The sequence below is a fragment of the Pseudopodoces humilis genome, chromosome 29, assembly GCF_049639895.1.
Source record: "Pseudopodoces humilis isolate 2021_Gansu_Grassland_sample_001 chromosome 29, ASM4963989v1, whole genome shotgun sequence".
In the NCBI taxonomy this organism is placed as follows: domain Eukaryota; kingdom Metazoa; phylum Chordata; class Aves; order Passeriformes; family Paridae; genus Pseudopodoces; species Pseudopodoces humilis.
In genome coordinates this window covers 2,661,333-2,685,110 of record NC_142228.1, presented here as the reverse complement: position 1 = coordinate 2,685,110, position 23,778 = coordinate 2,661,333, and the positions used below count along the sequence as shown (strand labels likewise).

At 59.2% G+C, this 23,778-nt stretch overlaps 4 protein-coding genes across 4 annotated transcripts; 2 read left to right on the top strand and 2 right to left on the bottom strand.

The window, feature by feature from the left end:
- Window positions 1-162: 162 nt before the first annotated feature.
- On the bottom strand, window positions 163-4,535 carry KLHL10 (kelch like family member 10). Its single transcript, XM_005531450.3, has 5 exons — window positions 3,544-4,535; window positions 2,339-2,825; window positions 1,633-2,250; window positions 1,023-1,172; window positions 163-534 (listed from the first exon to the last, which is right to left on the bottom strand). Exons 1-5 carry the CDS (start codon window positions 3,972-3,974, stop codon window positions 163-165), a joined length of 2,058 nt encoding a protein of 685 aa, XP_005531507.3. The 5' UTR covers window positions 3,975-4,535.
- Window positions 4,536-4,897: 362 nt separating this feature from the next.
- NT5C3B (5'-nucleotidase, cytosolic IIIB) lies at window positions 4,898-9,673 on the top strand. Its single transcript, XM_014260148.2, has 9 exons — window positions 4,898-4,963; window positions 5,058-5,156; window positions 5,588-5,657; window positions 6,060-6,106; window positions 6,532-6,617; window positions 6,801-6,890; window positions 7,905-8,067; window positions 8,210-8,410; window positions 8,660-9,673. Exons 1-9 carry the CDS (start codon window positions 4,961-4,963, stop codon window positions 8,768-8,770), a joined length of 870 nt encoding a protein of 289 aa, XP_014115623.1. The 5' UTR covers window positions 4,898-4,960; the 3' UTR covers window positions 8,771-9,673.
- A 300-nt stretch (window positions 9,674-9,973) lies between these two features.
- FKBP10 (FKBP prolyl isomerase 10) lies at window positions 9,974-15,760 on the bottom strand. Its single transcript, XM_014260141.2, has 10 exons — window positions 15,455-15,760; window positions 14,014-14,159; window positions 13,495-13,684; window positions 13,084-13,229; window positions 12,787-12,976; window positions 12,401-12,546; window positions 12,096-12,285; window positions 11,624-11,766; window positions 11,303-11,466; window positions 9,974-11,034 (listed from the first exon to the last, which is right to left on the bottom strand). The coding sequence occupies exons 1-10, from the start codon at window positions 15,670-15,672 to the stop codon at window positions 10,849-10,851; spliced, it is 1,719 nt and encodes a 572-aa protein (XP_014115616.1). The 5' UTR covers window positions 15,673-15,760; the 3' UTR covers window positions 9,974-10,848.
- A 1,706-nt stretch (window positions 15,761-17,466) lies between these two features.
- On the top strand, window positions 17,467-22,188 carry P3H4 (prolyl 3-hydroxylase family member 4 (inactive)). Its single transcript, XM_005531535.3, has 8 exons — window positions 17,467-17,943; window positions 19,945-20,094; window positions 20,211-20,382; window positions 20,454-20,582; window positions 20,687-20,832; window positions 20,919-21,002; window positions 21,189-21,330; window positions 21,419-22,188. Exons 1-8 carry the CDS (start codon window positions 17,467-17,469, stop codon window positions 21,427-21,429), a joined length of 1,311 nt encoding a protein of 436 aa, XP_005531592.3. The 3' UTR covers window positions 21,430-22,188.
- The last annotated feature ends 1,590 nt before the right edge of the window (window positions 22,189-23,778 follow it).

The window sequence follows — 23,778 nt, the reverse complement described above, 5'->3', positions numbered from 1 at the left end:
AACATACTCCCTTGCTGCCATGGGGACTTTATTACCTGAAGAGAACTATTTACACAGGCATCCAATGATGGGATGCTCAGAAGACTTTATTAGATACGCAGAACTATTTACACAAGCATCCAATGATGGCTGATCACAACACTCCTAGCTAAGGGGAACTATTTACAACGGCGAGCTCCGAGTTGAACTGGTGAACAAGATGTCCATGGAGGAGCTGTGCTGGTAGTAGTGTTGCCTGGCGATGTATTCCATGACGTTGGACAGCCCTGGCACCACGCAGCAGCTGACGGCACTGCGGGTGATGCCCATGCTGTGGGCATCGTACCACTCGTTGGTGTCCTCCTCGTAGCACTCGGTGGCAACGGTGGTGCTGAACCCATTAAAGCCCCCGACCACGAACAACAGGCCGTCCATCACCTCAATGCCAAAGTTGCTGCGTGGGTTTAGCATGGAGGGCACGGCGTGCCAGGCGTTGGCGATAGGGTTGTACGCTTCCACGCTCTGGAGCCGGCTGTTCCCATCAAACCCTCCAACCTGTGAATGCCAAAGGGACAGAGCTTGAAAGGGGCCTTTCCTCAGCCAGATCTTGGCATGCACAGCGGGATGGGAATTGCTCCTGCCTCCCTGGCTGCAGTCTGAGCATGGCAGAGAGCACGAGATCTCCAAACATGGCTCTTGCTTATTGATCCCTGCTCTCTGAGGAGCTTTCCAAAGCACTTTATGCAACTGTCAATTTTGACAGTTCTCCAGAGGTTGGATGCAGTCAATGGAGAGGATAAACAATGGATGAACAGGCCCAAGCCCCTGCTCTGTGCTGCTGATGCTGTTGGCAGCGGCAGAAATTGTGTTCTTTGCTGCAGCTGCTTAAACATTGCCAAACACCATTTTCATACTCAAAAGCGTGTGATGGGTGATAACATTCTTGGGAAGTGCATCAGCCATTCTGGCCCTGACTTCCCTAAACCTCATGTAAACACATGGCCACCCTGAAGGTCTGGGAACTGCAGCCACCCAAACCTTACCGCGTACACCTGGTTCCCGTACGCCATCACCCCAACTCCGCTTCTCCTGCTGCTCATTGGGGCGATCAGGGACCACTGGTTTGTGGTGGGGTTGAACACTTCAGCTGAGCTGAGGCACTGATCACCATCAAACCCACCACAGATGTATACCTGGTGGACAGGAGAGGTGGGAAAGTGTGAATGGGGTGGTTAGACCCTTGGTCAGGAAACATGTTGAAGAGAAAATGAATGGTGTAGCAGAATTTTTTGGGGTGTTTTGTTTTAGAATGGGAATGGTCGTGTCATCCATCCTGGGTTCAAAATAGCAGCAGTGCAAAAAGTTGATGCCAGCAAGATTTTATCTCTTGATTTTCCAAGCTGCATGAAGCAGATAGGCCTGGTATTGCACCTATGGCCAGGAAAAGGGCTGTTGGGCTCCATTTGGGCAGCAGCTTTAGAAGAATTTTTGTCCTCCTGGTCACATCTCTGCCACAACAGGCAGGCTACTTTATATCTGTAGCTCCAGGATTTAATTAATTGTTACAAATTTAAGTGATACAAATTTAGTGAAAGTTGATGTGAACTTTCTTCATGCTGCAACCTCAACTGCTCTTCTCTGGGGTTAGTTTACCTTTCCATTCAGTGTGGTTGCACTGGCGTCGCTCCTCTGCTCGTGCATGGGGGTGATCAGGGTCCACTGGTTGGTGTCTGGGTCATACCGCTCCGCTGTGTTGAGCCGCATGTACCCATCAAACCCTCCCATGGCATAGATGAAGTTGTCCACAACGGTGACGCTGACGTAGCAGCGCCGCGAGTGCATGGGTGCTACCTGCTGCCATGTCTTCTGCAGCGGATCAAACCGTTTGACGATGTTGAAATAATCTGTGCCATCGAATCCACCGATAACGTAGACGTGGCCTTTCAAATAAGCCGAGCCGTGATAGGCAACGGGGCTCTCTTGCTCCCAGGGGATGTTCAGCCACTTGTCAGTGCGGCCATCATAGGTCTCGATGGCGCTGGTGGCGCCGCCCCCGCTCCAGCCCCCGATGGCAAAGAGGATGGCGTAGGGCAGGCGCGGCCGGGTGAGCGGGTTGGCATTGACTGAGGAACTCTGGCCGTAGGAGTTCAGGTCGTAGATTTCGGACAGGGCACTGATGATGAGATCTTTGCAGTTGGCGTTGTCTTTCACGTACTCGTGAGCTTTGACGTTGTTCATGAAGTAGTCGGATTGTAGGAGTGCCAGTCGAACCTGAAACATGCAAGGAGGAGGTTGGAGTACTAACACTGATGGCTACCTCGGTAGCTTGGGGACAGCTCCAAAGCTGTGCTGCACCCACCTTGCTGAGCAAGCAGGCGATGTGCTGCCTCCTGTTCTGCGGGTCATGAGCGATCCACCTCAGCACAGCCTCAAACACGGCTTCTTCTCGCCTCACGTTAAGCTCATCCTTCTCAATGATGTGTGCCAGCTCCTCAGCAGAGAGATCTAGGAACTCCTCAGACACCTGGGACACCTCCTCGAAGTGATGCAGGATGTACACGCAGGCAGCTGCGCGCAGGTCGGGGCAGTGGTAATAGTCAGTGAGTCTGCAAATGCCAATGCAATTCTCAAAGCACAGCCTGGAACTGAGGAACTCACAGCACAGGCTGACGATGCCCATGACATTAAACTGATCTGCTGCAGCCAACAAACTCTCAACGTTGTCCTCTGTGATCGGTACTGTCCCAGTGTAGGCGTAATTGATGATGAGACCCATCATTTCAGCTGAAATGCCAGGGATTTGATAGACCATCTTGTCTGCGCTGTCCCAGTTGGTAAACAGAGTCCTAAAAACATGATGTTGCTGCATTAAACCTTGCCCCTGGATCCCCTGTGCTCCCCCTGCCTCCAGGGCACCAGTTTTGGCACTGGTGGGAGCTATTCTGGTAGGCCCCATGGTTTATTGATTAATGTTTTACTTGCTGGTTGTTTGAAAAAGGAGACAGCCTCTGGAGCATACCAGAGCTGGAGGCAGCAGGGCAGGGTATTTCACCTGAGAGGAGCAGAGGAGCAGAATCCCCCCATTGCCTGCTGCCCATGCTGTGGGGATGGGCCCAGGACAATGGGGGGGGTCTGGGGGCCAGTGCCCACAGCCAGAGCATGTTCAGCCTCTCACCCACCAGCACCCCAAGTCCTTCTCCCCAGAGCTGGTCTCAATCCGTTCATCCCCCAGCCTGGATTGATACTGGGGTGGGGTTGCCTCAACCCAAGTGCAGCACCAACACTTGGTCTTGAATTCCAGAGAGTCACAGGGTGTGGGGAAGGCAAAGCTGCCCTGTGGCAGCTGGGCCAGGCTGGCCAGGCTGTGTCTGGGGCTCCTCAGACACCAGTGCTTAGAGACACTGATATGTGGATTAATCCTGGTGTTCAGGGAGGTGTGGGGACTATGGAAAATCACTTGATGAGAGGTTCAGTGAAGGTGAAGTCCTGGAGAAGTGCTGAGGCAGGGTGACCTCAATCAGGGATTGCTGTTTGTCCCCATCCCCTTGTGTTTCAACTACTGACCTGAAGTAGATACTGCAGCAAGAGAGGATGAGCTTGTGAGCCTTGAATTCCACCCCATCCACACTGATGATCACATCACAGAATCTCCCTTCCAGGCGGAGTTCATTGGAGATGCTGCAACTCCTATCGCTCATCTTCCTCTCCATGTTGGAGGATGAATATTTGGTAGGTGCCAAGCTATCCCCCACGTTGGAGCCAGAGGCAGTGGACCTTGCTGAGGTGTGTGGAGCACTCTGGTGTTGTCCCCAAACATCCAGCACTGAACCCCCTTGCTGGTTCTGGATTGTGCCCCATAATGACATCACAGATGCAGGGGTGAGCCAGGCCCAGCATTCTGTGGTTGCCCCCAGCCTTTGCTTTCCTACAGCCCAGGTTATGCCGGGTCCTGGATCTGCACTGTGGTGATGATTGCTTGGGGCAGAACCAGCCATGTGATCGATCCCCTGGCAGCCCTTCAGAAATATTTCACTGGGGTGTAACAGCCCCCAGATGTGGGCATGAACCACTGCTGAAGTGTCTTGTGCCACCTCACCCAGGAGGAAGCTGAGGTACAGTCCAGCTCATGTCACTGCTGTCACACACACTGGCCCTGCTGCTTTGTCACTGACGTTGTGCTGGGGAGGTTTGGGTTGTATATTGCAAATGTTGGGAATTTTATTCAGCCCAGACATAGGCTGCCGAGGGCAGTAGGGGTGGATGCCCATCCCTGGAGGAATTTAAAAGTCTTGTGGATGTGGCACTTAAGGACATCATTTAGTGGTGGCCTTGGCAATGCTGGGGGATGGTTCTTTGAGGGCTTCTCCCCCCGCCAGTGTTCCTGACTCGGTGTCCTCAGTGTTCCCGGGGCTGCGGGGTGGTTCGGTGCCGGGAACCCTGCGGCCAAGAACGGCCCGGCCGGATACCTTTTTCTTTTTTTTTCTTTTTTTTTTTTTTAATGTATCTTTGAGCTCGTCGCGAGGGAAACGCAACCGCCGCTCGGAGCTGCTGCGGGCGCGGGGCGGAGCGGGGGAGGATTCTCCGGCCCCGGAAAGCACCGAGCGCTCCCCGAGCACCGCCCGGACCCCGGAGCCCCTCCCGGTCCCCGGAGCTCCTCCCGGTCCCCGGAGTCCCTCCCGGTCCCCGCAGCTCCTCCCGGTCCCCGGAGTCCCTCCCGGTCCCCGGAGCTCCTCCCGGTCCCCGGAGCTCCTCCCGGTCTCCGCAGCCCCTCCCGGTCCCCGCAGCCCCTCCCGGTCCCCGCAGTCCCTCCCGGTCCCCGGAGCTCCTCCCGGTCCCCGGAGCCCCTCCCGGTCCCCGCAGCCCCTCCCGGTCCCCGGAGCTCCTCCCGGTCCCCGCAGCCCCGCCCGGTGGCCGCAGCCCCGTGGCCCCGTTCCGGTCCCGCCCCGCGGCCGCGGGGCCCGGCGGGAGCGGAGCGGCCGAGATGGTGAGAGCGGGGCTGCGGGCCGGGAGCGCGGCCAGCACGGACGGACACAGGGGGCTGGAGGGTCTCGGTCACCGAGCGGGGTCTCTGCCTGCAGGTGCCCGAGCTGGAGAAAGCTACGGTCCGGATCCGGCAGCCCGAGCGTGTGCGGGGGATCATCCAGTCTCTCCGGGAGCAAGGGGTGGCCAAACTGCAGGTACCGGCCCCGCGGTGCATCGCCCGTGCTCTGCCCTTTTCTCAGCTGCCCCTTCCTCGTCCCCCGGCCCGGCTTCTCCCAGCCCCGCGAGGGACCTGCGGTGCAGCTGGAGGGGGAGAAGCCCAGAGGAGAGGGAGTACGGGCCCCCGGACTCCCAGTTCTGAAGCTTTAACTGTGCGCCAGTCCCCAAACCCCTGCTCCGCCCAGGATGAAGCCATTCGGTGCCGATAAGAGCTCCGGGGTGGGAGGGTGAGGACATGATCTGCCTCGCCGCTGGCAGGAGCGGCCACGTCGTCGCTGCCAGTCTGTGCCCACGGGAGACCCGGTGGTGCTGGGTGCACGTTCTCACAGGTGGCATCGCCTTGGGCTCACTCTGGCCAGCGCAGAATGCACTGGGTCACGCACGGATTCGGTTTTCTCCCCTCTTCCAGGTGATTTCCGACTTTGACATGACGCTGAGCAGGTTTGGTTGCAATGGCAGGCGCTGCCCCACATCTCACAGTGAGTGGAAGCCGTTGTTTTCACTGTCGCTAGCTCAGTTTGGTTTCTATGTTTGTATTTGATGTGGTTCCTGTCATTCCCTGTGCCAAGCCTGGCCGCTCCGTCCTGTCCTCCCCATGCAGGCCTGGGCTTCTGCAGGAGCCAGGAGCCTGCTCCTGGGCTGGCTGCCTTCATCCCACTGCCCAGGGCACCGAGGCTGCTGTCTGGCCAAGCCAGGCCCTGTGATTGTGGCCTGCTGTGGGCTTAGAGTGGGAGCCACTGCGTTGGGACCCCACTGTGCTCGGGTCACAGTGTCACCACGGCTTGTATTGGGAGGAGCCAGCACTGAGATGCAGGGGAGTTGCTGTATAAAGTCTATTTATGATTCTGTGCTACATCATTGGTGTTTTATTTGCTTTGTAGATATCCTTGATACCAGCCGTGTTATCAGCGAGGATGGCAAGAAGAAGGTGGGTGCTGTGTGTAAGGCGCCACATCTTGGCTTGGTGACTCTTGTACATGTCACCTGTCATCGGGAGGTCACACTGGCTGGTGTGGCAGCTCTCCCAGCTGTGGTGGCTGCCAGGATGGAGTGAGAAAGTGTCCAGGCTGCATTTCAGCCAGCAGTGACAGAGAAGTTAAAAAGGGAACTCGAATTTGCACATGCAGTTGTGGGTGTTTCAGTTTGATAAGAGGAGGAAGGGGAGGGCATTTGGAGCAAGGGGAGAGCCAGCCAGACTGCTGAGAGTTGCTCAGAGGGAAGCTGCTCAGTGACAAGGTTTTGGCTGTGTTTAGGTAGAGCAATGCTTTGGAGAACTTCAGAAATGCTAGTTTTGCTTAGTCTCTTTAGACCTGATGTTCACTTTGTTCTTTTTCCCCCTATGTGACACTCCAGCTGAAGGATCTGCTCCACTATTACTATCCCATTGAAATAGATCCCAACCGGACCCTGGAAGAGAAATGTCCCCTCATGGTGGAGTGGTGAGTCCTGTTTTTGGTGATCTTGACCTTGTCCTGACAACATCTTGTACCTGAGGACTACAGGACATGAGGCTTGAATCATCCCTGGGCTTGGCAGCAATCCCAAAAGATTTAGTTGTTGTTTCTGACTTCTGAGGGCCTCTGGGAGCTCTGTCATTGCTGCCTTTCCCACATCACATACAGGTGGACCAAGGCCCATGAGCTGCTGGTGCAGCAGAAGATCCACAAAGGTGACATAGCTCAGATCGTCAGAGAGTCAGAAGCGATGCTCAGGTATGGGCACGGGATGTGATGCTGAGGTTTGGGCCTGGGGATGTGATGCTGAGGTTTGGGCCTGGGGATGTGATGCTGAGGTTTGGGCATGGGAATGTGATGCTGAGGTACAGCTTGGCTGCCCACAGCCCTTCTCTCCTGACCATGTAACCAGATCTCTGTGCTGTCACCACACTGCAGTGTGACCAGTGCCAGCCTGCCTTGCTCACTCCCTGGGGCTGAATTCTAAGGAAGTCAGAACATGAGCCACAGCCTGAGCTTACTCCTTGGCTGCAGGCTGCTCCCTTCCTGCTCTGAAACCACCACCCCTCTCCTGGGCCTTGGCAAGGAGCAGCTGAGGGGCTGGTGCTGGGCACAGCTCCCCATTTGCAGGGCAGGATGCAGGGGCAGCCTGCAGCTCTCTGCTTCCAGCAGAGCTGTGCTCTTTGCACTGGAACTGCCAAGCCTTATGCAGACCCGGCACTTGGCTTAGCAGCAGATTTCACCCACAGCACAAAAATGTTGTGCTAGAACTTGCTGCTAAAGCTGACCTGGCAGCAGTGGCCCTAAGGCCAGCTCGGGGAGCTGGGCTCTGCCAGGTTTCTGCCAGGCTCAGGGAGGAGATAGCTTTTCATGAGCCCAGGTTCCACTTCTTTATGGAATTGTGTCCTGGCAGACTGGGGCTGTCACAGTTGTTGTGATCATCCTCCCAACCAGTCTGACCTGTTGCACATCTCCCACTTGTGTGGGTGTGTGTGGGCAGTGTGCCCTGTGCCCCTGCTGAGCAGCTGAGGTGCTCAGGAGATGCCAGGCAAAATGTTCCCACAAGCACCCTCCCAGCTGCTGCACCCAGAGCTCTGGGGTTCTGCCACGGGAGTGCTGCTGCCACAGAGAGCTCGTGCTGTTTGCAGAGCTTGCACATGTGTTTCTGTTTGGGAATGTGGGCAGGAACAGGAGCTGGGCTGAGCACAGGGCACCAGGCACCACGCTGGGAGCTGGTAACACAGCCCTGTGCAATGGACACTCCTGCTCTAGGGATGGCTTCAGGGAGTTCTTTGATCAGCTGCATAAGAACAACGTCCCCCTGTTCATCTTCTCGGCTGGCGTTGGCGATATCCTGGAAGAGATTATCCGTCAGGCCAACGTCTTCTACTCCAACGTCAATGTGGTGTCCAACTACATGGACTTCAATGATGCTGTGAGTTCTTGCATTGCATCCGTGTGGTGAGTGTGTGGAGGGAGTGGTGTGGTGCTGGGACTGAGGACTGGGACGTGATTAACAGTGCCACCATCAGGTTAAGAGCTGTCTGTCTGTCTGTCTGTCTGTCCCATGTGCTCAGGGAATCCTCACGCACTTCAAGGGACCCCTCATCCACACCTACAACAAGAACAACACCGTGCTGCAGGGCACGGAGTACTTCCAGCAGCTGAGCACAAGGACGAGCATCATCCTGCTGGGGGACTCCATGGGTGACCTGACGATGGCAGATGGTGTTCCCAGTGTGGAGAACATCCTCAAGATTGGCTTTCTCAATGACAAGGTGGGTGAGAGGAGCAGTTTAGTGCTTCCCTACCAGCCTTCCCCCAGCAGGGAAGGGCAGGGGGCTGCCCCAGTGATTTGGGCATGTAAGGGATTTGTATGAGCTCCTGTGGGGTGTGTGCAGGGACCTGGGGGTCTGCTGAGCTCCCACTGTGTCTGGGAAGTGGTCAGGGTAGTTATTGACTCCCTTTTCAGTACTGTGGGTGGAACATCCTCACCCTCAGCTGCTGGTTGTTCATGGTCCTGGCAGGTGGAGGAGCGGAGGGGGAAGTACCTGGATTCCTATGACATTGTGCTGGAGAGCGACGAGACGCTGGACGTGGTGAACGGGATTCTGCGGTACATCCTGGCTGAGACATGAGCTGGGGACGTGGTGTCCCAGCTCCAGCCACGCAGCAGGCACGGGGCAGGGAATGTCCTTCCCAGGACAGAGCTGGTGGGGACCTGCTGGAGCTGGCTGGGCTCCATCCTGACCTCACTAATGCCCTCAGCCAGCCCTGGAGCAGGAGAAGTGAGAAGGAGGAAGCTTCTCCTTTACACCAACCCTGCCTGGCTCTGCAGTTTCCCACCCAGAGTGACTTCGTCCCACTGGGAATTCACCCCTGCCACCTCCTGAGGCCACAACAAACCATTCCCCATTTCAGGCAGAGATGTTCTGCATTTGCTTCAGCAGCTGAGGGTGGAATGGAGACAGTTTACTGTGGGCTGAGGCCTGGTTTAGATGTGCCACTGTGTTCCTGACTAAGAAAACAAGTTTCTCTCTCGTCCTGTTTTCTGTGGACTTCAAAGCTCCTGGGCTGACTCTGGTGCCAGTGCAGCTGCTGGGCTGGTGTGGCCCTGCTGGCCATCACATCACCCAGCCCCACATTCCCCATGTAAACCAGCAGCTCTCTAGCCTCGTGTCTCAGCTCACCCATCCCTCTTGCACCAGTGCAGCTCTTACTCCGGAAAAAAAGCTTTTTCCAGCCGTCCCTCAAGACCCAGAGCTCAGCTGCAGCTGCTGCCCAAAGCCAGAAGTAAGTTTGTCTGCCAGGGATCAGAGGAGTAGGGTGGGGATGGGGGAGGAGGGGCCAATGGCAAAATTTTGAGTTTTAAGCAATGTTTTACCTGACCATGTTTGTATACTAAATTTCTGGGCTGATCCTTGGCTCTCAGAGCAGCAATAGGAAAAGACCATTTTATTTCTGTATAACCTCTGGTTATGTTGGACTATGGGAAGAGCAGATTTGTTCTCTGTTTTGGAATAAAAACAAAATTGTCTAAAGCTGGGTCACAGGTGGTTTGTAGCCAGCGCCGAGGGGCTGGAGCTGCTCTGCTCCCTGGGCTGGTGCTGGCAGCTGCCTCTGCTCCCCAGCTCCCCATCCCACCAGAGCCCCCCAGCCCTCACCAGCTGCTGGAACTGAAGCTTTGTTGCCTTTGGTGGAGGATCCCAGGAGGGAATTTTGATTTCTCCTGCCAGACCCAGTGGATGCTGGAGCCTGGAATCCCCCAGGCAAAGCTGGTCCCTGTGCTGCCAACACATGACCACGTTCCATGGCAAAGTAACCAAACACAGTCAAACTCCTTGGAAACCTGGAGGAATTATTTATTTGGTGCAAGGCAAGTCCCCATTTGAGGGATTCACTCTGCACTGATGTGCTTCTGCATTTCTTCTGTCCCTGTTGAGGACAGACTGCAGGGGCTTTGGGAGCTGGCAGGTGCCAGAGCTGTGCTGGTCCCAGGAGGACCTGAGCACTCCAAGGCTGTGACCTGCATTTGGGCATTGAAACTAAATGGGTTTGATTTGTCTCAATCACTGGGGGCTAGGAGGTGGGGAGGGTGTGAAGGGGGACAGTGCTGCTCCCTGAGGGCTGGGGGTGAAGGTCTGTTTCCCTTCTCCCAGCTGATGAGGTGTTTGCCGGGTCCCACAGTTGCAGGGGGCCCAGACTTTTGGAATGGCAGATGCCTGCAGAGTATTGGGGTTCCACCCTGGGAACTTGAGCCCCCTTCAGCCTCTTGGCCCAGGGCAGCAGGGGCAGAGCAGGGACAGGGACAAAAGCCTTCTCTTTCTTCCCTCTAAAGAATTTTAAGTGTATATATAAAAAACCCAATCCCCAACCCTAAACTACAAAATGCTGTGGTGGAGGTGAGGGGGAGCCCCCCTGTATCCTGCCTGCCCCCTGAGGCAGCACAGACAGGGGAGGGGGCTGGAGCTGGACCTGCAGTCGCTGGTGGAGGATGAAGGGGCTTAGGGAGGGGACATCTTCTAGTCTGGGTTTATTAGCTGGGGGCTGAGTTTTCCTGCTCAGGAGAACACATCAAAATACCCTCAGTTAATAAGAGGTGAAAATCAAAACCCAGCCCCCTGCAGGACTGGGGAGGGGCAGATTCCCAGGGTGGGAGACCGGCCATGACACGGCGAGGATGAGTCCTGTCTCCAGGAACAGCAGGGACTGCTCCTCAGAGCTCCTCATGAATCTTCTCCTGGTCCTCATCCGACTTGAGCTTCAGCTCGTTGGGTGTGATCTTCCCATCCTGGTTGCGGTCTTGGTTCTGGAACATGTCAGCAATGACTTTCTCTGGGTCGGAGCTGGGCATGAGGCGGCCTTTCCCCTCCGCCACCTGGGTCTTGATGAAGGTGGAGAACTGGAGAGGGGAGAGGGAAGAGATGCTGCTTGGGGCAGGGCAGGGAGACCATGGCCCGTGCCAAGGACAGGCAGGGACTGGAGCAGAGGCTGCCCTCAGGGACACTGCCCTCACCCAGCAGCAATGCTTTGGCTGGGGTGTTCTTCCTGCACAGCTCTGCAGGCTCCCAAGTGCGCAGGGGCAGCAGTGCCCTTCAAGTGCTGCTGCCCAGGGTGGGGTCCCCTGTGCCCCATTTCCTCCTGAACCCCAGCATTTAGGAGCCACTCACCTCATCAGCAGGGATCTCCCCGTCCTTGTTGAGGTCCATCTGCTCGTACAGGTTGGCTGGTGGCTCCCCGTGCCAGATGAAGAGGTAGCCCTCAGGAACCCCCTCCTCCATGGAGACCAGCTCCACCTCAAAGCGGAGCACAGCGCTGCCAGGCACCCCCCGGGCTGAAAACACAGCAAAAGCTCCAGCACCACAGGGGGCAAAGCAAAGCCCTGGCTCTGAGCCTACAGCCCTGGCAGGACAGGGGATGGAGCCCAGCAGGGGCTCAGCAAGGCTGAACCACCCAGTTTTCATTGCACACATCAGCCACCACTCCCCTACCTCCGCTCTCCCCGTGGCCCAGGTGTGGGGGGATGATGAGCACCCGCCTCTCCCCTGCACACATGTCCAGCAGGCCACTGTTCAGCCCCTCGATCACCTTGTTGGCCCCCAGAGTTACCTCTTGGGGCTTCTCATAGTCGTGGCTGCAGGAGACACAGAGGAAACAGCGCAGGTGAGAAAAGTCCCTCGGATCTAGTGGGCAACCCTGAAATCCCAACCCTTCCATCCCACCATGGCCCAGAATCCCACATCCTCCACCCTGATATGCCATGAAGTTCCACACCCTCCATCCCACTGTGTCCCTTGAACTCTCCTCCCCGCTGCCCCATCCTGCTGCCCCGTGCCCTGTGATGCTCCAGCCCTGCCTGTGGCAGAGCGGATGGTCCCGGTGCTGCCCGGTGCCTGCCCACCCCCAGCCCAGTGCCAGGCAGGGTTTGGCCCCAGGAAGGACGGGAATGCTCGGGGCACGCACGAGGAGAAGAGCCGGGTGCCGTCCAGCAAGGAGCAGTTGTAGTGGTAGCGGACAAAGTCCCGGTGGCGGGTGGTGACATTGCAGCCCTCGGGCCGGAACACGGTCTCAATCTCCACCGGGTCCTCAGGGTTGTGGAAGTCGATGATGTGGACATCAAAGATGAGCACGGCTGAGCCGGGGATTTTATCTCCTGGAAGAGGAGGATGAGGGGAGCTGCTGGAGCGCTGCAGGGCAGGTGAAGCCTTTCCCTGCTGCTTCCCACACCCCTTGATGTGCTCGTCTCTCAGAGCCCTCTGCACATTTACCTGCACCGTTCTCCCCGTAAGCCAGGTGTGGGGGGATGACCACTCGCCGCTGCTCTCCCACGCAGACCCCCTGCAGCCCCTGATCCATGCCAGGGATGATGTAGCCCTTCCCAATGTAGGTGTTGTAGGTCTGATTGCGGGAGTAACTGCAGCAAGAGAACCCCCAGCACCATCAATGCCCCAGACCCTACCCCCCAACCCACACCCCTCCTCTCAGCCTCTCCTGCTCCTCCAGAAACCAAACCTTGCTCCAAGAGATGCAATAAACAGATATTGTCCTTTTTAGCCTATTTCATGCCCACTGCCCCCTCTCCAGCCTTTCCTTGCAGTTGTGGGGTGGGAGAGGACATCAGGGGCTCTCCCTACGCAGCTGCTTCCTCCCACACCTGGAGTCAAAGAGTGTCCCGTCCATGAGTGTCCCATTGTAGTGGTAGCGGACAAAGTCCCCGGTCACAGCCCGGCGTTTGCAGGACTCTGGCACCTCCAGGTGCTCCAGAAAGACACCATCCTTGGGGTTGTGGAAATCCACCAGCAGCACGCTGAACACCAGCGATGCCTGTGGTGGGATCACAGTCCCTGGGGGAGGACACGGGTCAGCCTGAAGGAGGGTCCTTCTGTACTAGGGGGCTCTGGTCAGAGCTGGGAGGGAAGGGGCTGGCACGATAGGGTGGTGCCTGGCTCACCATAGCCCTTCTCCCCATAGGCCAGGAACGGGGGGATGATGATGCTCCTCTTCTCCCCAGCGCACATGCCCAGCAGCCCCTGGTCCATGCCCTTGATCAGCCAGCCGGTGCCCACGTAGGTGTCGTAGGTGCTGCCCTTGCTGTAGCTGTTGGTGGAGAATGAGGCTGGGGACGGCTCAGCAGCCCCAGCCAGAGCAGGGCTGTGCCAGAGGCTGGTTTGGGGGGTCACGGAGCTGCACCAGCCCTGCTGGGGAGCCAGGAGGGAGTACAGGGTGAGGCTGCTCCGACTGTGTGCCCAGCCTGGTGCCCCTGGGTCCCAGCCACCCCTAGTGACCCAGTGGCAAGGCAGAGGGTGCATCCCAGCCCCACAGCCCCCTGCCCTGAGGCCAGGTGCATCCCAGTGGCGCATACCTGGAGTCGAAGGGGGTCCCATCCAGCAGGGTGCCGTTGTAGTGGTACCGCACGAAGTCCGAGTTCTCCACCGTGCGGTTGCAGCGCTCGGGTTTGGACAGGGTGGTGATCTGCAGCTTGTCATTCTTGTTCCAGATGTCCAGCATGACGACGTCAAAGTACAGGGTGGCATCTGGGGGGATCAGCCCCGCTAAAGGGGCAGCAGCAAGGACAGAACACCTTAAGTGGGACTAAGACTAAGCCCAGGCTGGCCATGGGCTCTGTCCCCTGAAGCCTCCCCTGAAGCTGCTGCTGCTGCTCAGGGCTGCTGGTGACCCACGCCAGCCCCTGGGAAAGCAGCACAGGCCAGCTGGGGGCAGGACCCCTCCTTCCCAGGGAAGCCCCACTCCAGCATCACTCGCCCTGGCCATGGAGCCACCCTTAAGCCGCATCTGCCAGGGAGGCACTGGAGCCCTGTCCCTGCTAAGGCCAGCCCTGGGGGTTTTGGTCCCTCACCCCCCCCGTGCCAGGGCCCCTTACCCACGCCGATGCTGCCGTAGCCCAGGTGGGGTGGCACGATGAGGTGACGCCGCTCGTTCACGCACATGCCCTGCAGCCCCCGGTCCATGCCCGTGATCAGCCGCCCAACGCCCACCACACCGGCCACCGTGGCCCCTCGGTCATAGCTGGGGCAAAGGGACACACCCGTCAGAGGTGAGAAAAAGGATGGAGCTCCAAAGCTGCCGGTGCTGGTGGGGGAGGGCAGAGGGACAGGGCTGCCCCTCCCCAGTGTGCAGGGCTCCCATCACAGCCTGTGAGTCCGTGTTGCAGGCAGAGTCCATAGCTCAAAAACACGGATGCTAGAGGGCTCAATCTCATGCTGCTGGAGGGCAGCTGGCCCCTGGGGCACTGGTCAGCACTTCAGCCTGACTCTGCACCCCCAGAAGCCATCCACACCCTCCCCAGATCTCACCCACTGAGCTGGGCTGGAGGCCGGCAGCTCTGGGGCTTCCTGCTGCTTCCAAATCATTTTGTATACAGCACATTTGAGCTTTACACAGTGATGAGGAAAGACAACGTCCCAGCCTCATTTTTAAACTGCAAATTTGTTTTTATTTTTAAACTTTAAAATACTCCAAGAAATTACTGGAGCAACAGATGGTCTCCTGGCAGAGAATTCTTTTAGCAGTGAGTGTCCCCAGGCTCCCATTGCAGTTACTTTCCCCATTCATGCTTACAAGGAAGGTAAGACACATCAAACTGTGAACACCTTTGCTTTCCAGAACTCAAAAAAAACCACCTGCCTAAGAAATTTTTATTGCTACATGGTGCTGGGGCTGAGCCCCATCATGGCTCCAGCGGTTTCTGTGTCCCCAGTTCTCCTCCCCACTCATGGTGCTGCAAACCAGGGGCTGCCCCAGCCCTGATTCCCAGCCAGCATGAGCAGAGCAGGGACGAGGGGCCAAGGAACACTGAGCCCAGCAGAGTGAAGCCTCTGGGATAATGAAGGGTTTTGCCACTGCCACGTCTCAAAGTGCTTTAAGCATTTTCCTGCCTGTGCAGCACATGTAGGTACGTGTTCCTGAGTGCAGAGTGTGCCAGTTAGGGCAAAATCCCAAATTCTGCCTGTGCCCTGGACAGGCTATCCCACAGCTCTGCAGAGCTGAGGGGGTGCAGATCCCTGAAGGGCTGGGAGCTTCCGTGGGACCTGGTGGGGCAGCCCAGGCAGGGGCTGCAGAGCTGGGCTCAGGGCTCGCTTCAGCCTGAGACGTGTTCAGCCACCAAAAGCCCTTCTTGGCTCAAAGCCGGGGGTGCTGGGCGTTGTCTGGCCGGGCCGCCCGTGCCCCGGGGCTGGGGGATGGCATGGGGGTCCCCGCAGCTGCCTGCCTGCCCCGGCATGCGGGCTGGGGGCTGGGGGAGGCATGCAGGGTCCCGCCGCAGCTGCCCCCCGCATGCAGCCCCCGCACAGCCGCGGCGATACCTGGAGTCAAACTTTTTGCCATCTTTAAAGGTCCCATTGTAGTGGTAGCGAATGAAATCCCCCATCTGCGCCTCCCGCAGGCAGATTTTGGGTATATAGTATCTGTCTATCACCACGTCTTCTAAAGGGCCGGGGTCGCCCAGCGCCGGGGCCCCCAGGACGCCCAGGAGGAGGAGGAGGAGGAGGAGAAGGCAGCGGCTGCCCGGGGCCATGGCCATGGCGGTGAGGCGGCGGAAGGGCCCGGCGGGGGGAAGGAGGAGGGCGCGGGGTTCAGGACGCCCCTTTCCTGCCCGGGACGCCCCTTTCCTTCGCTTTCCCTTCCCTTCCCCTCCGTCCGCCCAGCCCGGCCCTCCTGGAATTTCTGTAGACGTGTCCGGGCCCCGCCGCGCTCCCCCCGCCGCGCCTGAACTGACACCGCGGCAGAGAACGATGCACGGCGGGAGGGGTTATTCTTTTCCCCTCTTTTGTTTTTCCCCTTAGGTTTATCCCTCCTTTTTTTAATTTCTCTTCTTCCCCCTGCCCCCCCTTTTCATCTTTTTTTACTCTCCTCTTTTTTTATTTTCTTTTCCCCTCTCATTATTTACTCTTTTTTTTTTTTTTTCCTTGGGCAATTCTTCCTCCGAAGGAAAAGCTGACGGAGCCATTGGGGAGCGGCTGTGCGGCTGCAGGCCCGGCCCGGCCCCAAGTCCTAACTCTGCTGTGCCTCCTCCTCCTGCTGCTCTTCTGCCGCTGCCAGCTCATTGCACCCGGCCCAAGATGCTGCTGCTCAGTCCCAGAAGTTTGGGAGAGTAAAGAAAAGGAATTAAATGTTTTACTAACGAGTCAGCTGCTGGCAGAGTCTTTACTGAATGGCGATGATTAAAAATGTGAAATTCCCCTAGCAGCCCTTCCCAAACACAGCCTGAAACGCTCACAGAAGGTGTTGCCCACACATCCCTGCTCCCCCAAATCCATCGGCAAGAAACAAGTCCTGTGGGGAGTGCCAGGTGGGAAATGCAACAGGCTGTGAACCCAAACCCAAATCCCAGCTCAGCTCCTCTGAGGCTCTGCTGCCAATGAGAGCAACAGCTCCAGCAAAGCACCGTCAGCTCCCCCAGCTCAGCCCGGGGGGCTCTGCAGCCCCCCAACACAGCACACCGGGGCTGAGCACCTTCAGCGCTGCTCGGGGGGACACGGGGCTGTCCCGATGGGGCGGGGGCAGGTCCTCATTGCCCCGAGTGAGTGCTGACAGGAGCGCTGGGTACGGTCAGCAGCCTTTGGTCCGCAGGGAGAAACCTCAGCAGCGTCCTGGCTCCTGCCCCGCGCTGGGACATCCCTCAGTGCCACCGTCCAGCCAGCGACAAAGAGCTGGGTTTGGACCGGGGCCAGTGCGGCCATGCCGAGGCCTGGCACGGGACATCTCTGGGACCGGGATCTGGCACGGCACAGGGCGTGCGGCCTCGGGCTTGGCAGCGGCCGGCGGCGGCGACACCTCCGGGCACCGCCGGCCTGGAGGGTCCCCCCGCGCACGGCGGTGCTGAGGCCCCTCGCTCCGTGCTGCGCAGCTCCCCCGAGCGCCCCTCGCTCCCCTGCGCGCTCCCCCGAGTGCCCCTCGCTCCCCTGCGCGCACCCCCGAGCGCCCCTCGCTCTCCTGCGCGCTCCCCTCGCTCTCCTGCGCGCTCCCCCGAGTGCCCCTCGCTCCCCTGCGCGCTCCCCCGAGTGCCCCTCGCTCCCCTGCGCGCTCCCCTCGCTCCCCTGCGCGCTCCCCTCGCTCCCCTGCGCGCTCCCCGAGTGCCCCTCGCTCCCCTGCGCGCTCCCCTCGCTCTCCTGCGCGCTCCCCTCGCTCTCCTGCGCGCTCCCCTCGCTCCCCTGCGCGCTCCCCCTCGCCCTCCTCGCTCCCCTGCGCGCTCCCGCGGCCCGGCGGGGCCGCACTAAGACCCTGCGCTCCCGGTTCGCACCGCCCAGCCCCGCCGCCCGCCCCCTGCGCGGGCCCGGCGCGGAGCGCGGAGCGCGGGCAGTGCGCGGCAGCGGGGATGGGCGGTGCGGTGCCGGTACCGGCTCCGCAGCCGGCCGTGCTGCTGGCGGTGCTGGCGGCGGGGCTGTGCGCGGCGCAGTACGAGCAGTACAGCGTGCGCGGCTTCCCCGCGGCCGCGCTGGAGCCGCTGCAGCGCGCCTACGCGCGGGCGCTGGAGCGGTACGCGGACGAGCAATGGGCGGAGAGCGCTGAGGGGCTGGAGGCCAGTCTGCGGCTCCACAGGCTGCTGCGGGACAGCGAGGCGCATTGCCACCGCCGCTGCGCCGGGGAGCCCCCCGCGGGGGAGGAGCGGGACCCCGCGTGGGAGTGGGAGCGGGAGCTGCGGCTCTTCGGGCGGCTGCTGCTCCGCGCCGGCTGCCTGCGCGCCTGCAAACGAGAGCTGCCCGTGTTCCAGCTGCGCTACCCGCCGGCGCAGACCCTGCGCGACTTCCAGCGCCGCCAGCCCTACCAGTACCTGCACTACGCGCTCTTCAAGGTGAGGCGGTGCAAATGGCAAGGGGTGTGTGTGGGGGGGGTCCTGCTTCTCCGTCCTGCTCTCCTCCACTCTGCCCCCTGACTGGGCACACCCCATCCCGTGCCCCATCCTGTGCCACCCATCCTATACCTCCTCTTCGATGCCCCAATCCTGCACCTCCATCCTGTGCCCCCATCCTACACTGTCTGCCTGCACCCTCTGATCTGCCCACCCTGAGCCCCACTCCCGTCTATCTCTGCACCCCCTGAACCCAGCTCCCCTCCATCCTGCACCCTGCTATCAGGAGCTTCCCCTTCACTCCCCATCTGGCATCCCCCACCAGCTCCTCCATCCTGCCCCTGAGCCGTGGCACGTCAGCATCATCTGGGACACATCAGGCAGAACGACTGAGGGGCCCCTGTGCTTGTGTCCCTCTGCCTCACCTTGTGCTGCCCTGGTGCCCCAAGGTCTCCCTGGACAGGCAGAGCATTGCCTGGGGACAGTGCACAGGGGCTGCCCCAACTGAGGGGCCTGAGCTGAAGGGTCCAGTGCCTCTGTGATTGCCATGGGACACGTGTCGGGATGCTCCATAAGAAAGAAAGACTTGCTCAGTTTCACAGTGCAGATGTGGAGGGAGGTTTTGTGGAGGGAGGTTTCAGAAGGTTTTCTGTCTTGGTTTGAAAAGACAGGTGTCTTCTAAGGAAGGCAGGAACCTTTTTTCCATTTCCCTTGAAATGGAAAAATGTAAACCCACCCCCCACACACACCAATTACTATAATCTTGAAATCAAGGGATTCTCAGGCAAAGATATAGGAATAGGAATAGCAGTTTTTTTTATTAGGAGAATTAAAAATAAAAATGCAGTAGCACAAAAAAAACTAAAAAGCACTGACAGAATGCAACCTGACACCCTGTTGGTCAGTGTGTTGGTAGCAGTCCAATTAAATGGTGGCTGCAGTGCTCCTGGAGTGACAGATGTGGTTCTGTTGAAGCAGTGATCCTGTAGAAGGGTGTAGTTTTCCTCTGAAGGTCCCCCGGTGGTGTAGATGGGTCCAGTCTTCCTCTGGGAATCCAGTAGAGAAAGGCTGACTGCAGTTTTCCAAGTCTCAGATTATATCCAGGTAGGAATGCTTGGCTCCTCCCCCTGGGTGGAGCTTCTCACAATGGGGTGAGGTGATTTTTCAGTCACGAAGTGACACACAATGGCCCATTAACAGAAGATGTCCCCCAGGAGTTATGAAGGATGGGTCACATAAAGAGCACTGCCCCACCAGGTTTTAACAGATGGTAATAGAATACATACTTTTGGTTACATCTTGCACTGCAACCCAAGACAGGCATCCTGCTCAGGCGCCCGTGTGTTGGCCAGAGTGTCTCTGGCAGGGGAAGTCCTCTGGTCAGGGTCCTGGTCCCTGGCCACCTGCCACTGTGGGTGCTGTTTTAGCACTCAGTGCCGCAGCCCCACTCACCTGGCAGTGGCGAGGGACTGCCTGGCTTCATCCTTAATGCCTTTTCCTCATGCTGCTCTGGCCCAAACCCATTTCATGGATGGGTCATTCCACCCTCCCTCCTTGCCTCTCACTCCCCTGAAGCTCCAACCCAAGAGCCCGTAAAGCAGCAGGGGCAGCAGCCAGGTCTGATGTCAGCGTTGGAGAAGAGCAGATGTGTGGGTCAAACCCACACCATGTGGATCCACCTCACGCCACGTGGATCCACCTCACACCACGTGGACTGCTCCTGGCTGAATGTGGGGGCCCATGAGGGGCTGAGCTGTCCCTGTGCTCACCATGGGCACAACCAGGAGGTTGGTGTGGCTGGAGTTACCTGCCAGGTCCGTGTTCCCAGATCCTGTCTGTTCACCACTGCCAGTGGATGATTGTGCAGTGGGCTGTTCCCCACAAAGATCACCCCTCTGTCCTGCAGCCCAGGGGTCTGGCTGGGTGCTGAGGCCCCTTTGGCTGCAGCACTGGCCCAGGCTGCCCAGCAGCAGGTCTCTGCACCGGCTCCTCCTCCCTCCACAGTCAAATAAGATCGAGAAAGCAGTGTCTGCTGCCCACACCTTCCTGCAGAAAAACCCCAAGCATGAGATGACCTTGAGGTACCTGAACTACTACAGGACGATGCTGGATGTGGATGAATACCTGGTTGACCTGGAAGCTCAGCCCTATGAGGTAAGGAGGGGATGGGGCTGGGGCAGGAGAGGAGCTCCTCAGGGCTTGAAGCACGCCTGGTCCTGCCAAACCCCGAGGGAAGCAGCTCTCCCTCACTAAGCAGAGGTCCTTGGCAGCCAATATTCGTGCGGTCAGTGAAGCTGTACAACAACGGGGATTTCCGGAGCAGCGCAGCCGACATGGAGCAGGCGCTGGCCGAGTACTACAAGGCGTACGAAGATTGTCTGGCCGGCTGCGAGGGTGCCTACGAGCTTCAGGATTTCAAGGACTTCTACCCTGCCATCGCAGGTAGTGGAGGGCTGGGGGACGGCAGACCTGGGGAGGTGATCAGGGGTGCAACACCCGGCATCTCCCCCCAGACCACTTTGTGAGCGTGCTGCAGTGCAAGGTGGACTGCGAGACCGAGCTCACTCCCAACGTGGGCGGCTACTTTGTGGAGAAGTTTGTGGCCACCATGTACCACTACCTGCAGTTCGCTTACTACAAGCGTGAGTGCCAGTGGGAGCAGGGGACGGTGTCCTGGGGCACCCCGGGATGCTGTGGGCCCTGGGAGGGCTGTCACCCCCGTGTCACCCGGCGCTGCTCCCCGCAGTGAACGACGTGCAGGACGCGGTGCGCAGCGTCTCCAGCTACATGCTCTTCGACCCGGGTGACACCGTGATGCAGCAGAACCTGGTCTATTACCGCTTCCACCGCGAGCGCTGGCGCCTGCAGGACGAGGACTTCGAGCCGCGGCCGGTGAGGACCCCCCAGCCCCCCCCATCCTGCAGCCCTGCACTGACCAGAGAGGGGCTGACACGGCCCCTCTCCCCTGCTGTGCCCAGGAAGCCGTGCGCTACCACAACCAGACGGCTGCTCAGAAGAAGATGCTGGAATTTGCTCAGCAGTACCTGCAGGATGATGATGAGGTACCTGCTGGGCCCGACGTGGGATGCAGATGGTGCCTATGGGGGTGCTTTTGGGGGTGTTGGGGTGGTTTGTGTGGGTGCTGCAGGGACCTTCCTCAGGTGGGGGGTCTGACCCCCCCAAAGCAGCCCTGGAGCAGAGACTGCAGGTGAGGCTGCCGAGCTCCCCTGCCCCCTCCTGTGCTGCAGATGGAGGTGGATGGTGGTGAGGGGCCAGAGCTGCTGGACCTGCCCTCTGATGGCGAGTTTGAGGGTGAAGGTGACTACGAGGAGGGCTTCTTCGCGGAGTGGTGGCAGGAACCCAAGACCAAAGGAGACAAAGACGAACAAGGTTCCTGATACCCCAAGAGCTGGGGGCCAAGGGTGGGGGGGATCTGCTTCCCACACCCCTGGTGCCACCAAACTCTCCTTGTTTACAGAGATCCTATGATGAGCCAGGTGAAGGGGCACCTGGCACCAGCTGAGCTGGATGGTGGTGGCTCTGTGATGCCATCTTGGGGACATCAGGCTTTGGGCTCCTCCCAGCCACTGGTAGGAACTCAGACTCATGGGGAGGGGCTGATCCTGCCTAGCATCCTGCAGCAGGGCTGCCTTTGCCACCTGGATGTCTGCTGCCCTGGCACAGCCCAATTCCTGTCACTGGAACACCAGCAGCCCTGAACGTCCCTGCCTGCCCAGGGGCCTGGGCCACCCCTGCCCCCAGTGCCCCAGGAGCCCTGACCAGCAGTGATGCCTCACAGCACTGGGGTTTTCTGTGGCCCTCAGCTGCTCCCCAGGATCTGTGGATGATGCACCAGGATCAACCCCTGTGTTGTCTTGAGGGGCTTGGGGGGCTACCTCGACTTTGGGAGCAGTGCACAATGCTGCTGGAGCTGGTCCTGCCCCTTCCTGTGGCTCCATGAGGCTCCTGCTCCTGTTCCTTCAGCCTCCCAGGCATAGCCCAGGTCCCCTTGGAGTCCCCAGCCTGGTTCTACAGGGGACTCCCACTGTGCCAGGTGCCTGTGTCACCATGGGACTGCAGCTTGGTGAGGCTGTGGTGCCCACGCCCTGCCCGTGCCTTGAATTTTTGCCACACCAGCCCTCTCTAGCCTTGAGCTCCATTAATTTAAGATTTCCTCTCTTGCACAGTTGCTCTTTTTATATATTTACTGGTGCTGAACTTTTAATAAAATCCAGACTGGTCTTTTCATGGCTGCCTCCACCTTCCACGTGCTGCCACGATGGGATCCAGGAGCTCAGGGTGGGAGAGACCCCACTGTGGGAGAGGAAGGGATGAGTTCAGGCCTGGACGTCCCCACAGGTGACCTGGGGGAACTTTTGGGGCTGTGGACCCATGGAGGCCATGAGAGCAGCCAGGCTCCTGTGAGGCTCTGGGTTCCCTGAGGGGGACCCCAATTTGGATCCATGACCCCCTCATTGTTCAGGGGAGTGTCAGGTGGGGTAGGGAGGGGGGCTGCAGGGGGCTGAAGGGCAGCATGTCCTACCCCACATGGCTCTTTGGGGCGTGATATGCATGATCTGGTGGTTGTTTTGGGGCGCAACACTGTGACACTGCTCCTTGGGGATGCATCCTGCTCCTGGATCAGAGGGTGCAGCCTGCATCCCCCGATGGAGGTGGGAGGTGGCAGGGTGGGATGACCCCTCTCCTGCCTGCATCGGGGCGTTTTGGGGCTCACTGGGGGTCATGTTGGTGTTGACAAGGCTGTGCCAGTCCTGGGCTGGAGGTGTCGAGCAGCGTGTGGCCGCTCGCTCCTCCCTGCCGTGTTCCCGCTCGGCATGGAAATTGGCTACGAGGACTGAAACTGAGAGGCTGAATCACAGCGTTGGCCCCGGGGGAGGGAAGGGATGGGAATGGAAGGAAGGGGGTGGCAAGAGGCTGCCAGCACCCCTCCCTGCCCTGCCTGGAACCCCTATTCACCAGGGCTTTTCCAGCTCTGCAGGGCACTGGGCGGGGGGCAGGGGCTGAGCCCCCAGACCCAAAGCTCAGGGCTTGGGAGGCGGTGCTGGGAGGGAGCACCCACTGCACCCCTGCGCCGGGAGAGGGCTGTCCTATCACCTGGGAGGAGTGGGCTTTGTCACCGATGGGTCACAGCCACCTCAGGGGGGGAGTGCCAGCCTGCTGGGGTGTGGCCGGTGGCACTCGCGAATGGATGAGAGGGAAGCGCTGAGCCCAGCGCTGGCACCGCAGCCCAGGGGACAAAGGCCTGCGAATCTTCCCAACAGCTGGGCGAGGGTGGCACTGGGCCCACGGGGCCTCCGCCCTGCTCTGACACACACCTGGGCACCGTGTCCCCTCCCCAGCCCCACACTTACGTGGAGAAGACAGCTCCTTGCTCCCACTGATCTACTGGCACCAGGCAAAGCCCCTTGCAGCCGTGAGCTGGGTGCCCAGAGTCCTTTCCCTGGTCCCAGCTGCAGCCCCTGGATGTGCCGGTGCTGGCTGCACCCATCGCACCTGGCAGTGCCAGGCAGGAGCAGCAGCTCTGGGAGCGGTGCTGTGACCCCAGCAGCGGCTGTGACAGTGAGCATGGCCACCATCCTGTCCCCCAGGACACAAAGAGTGGAGCTGCGGGGCGGTGCCAGGGGTGCAGAGATGGGATACGGAGTGACTGATTTAGGACACGGAGGTGGGATGCAGGGGGATGCAGGGGGATGCAGGGGGATGCAGGGGGATGCAGGGGGATGGGTTACATACATGGTGAACGCATCGTCGCCCTTCCCTGACACCCTCGACCTTGACCAAGGGGGGAGCGTGAATGACATTTCTGGCTGACACCTG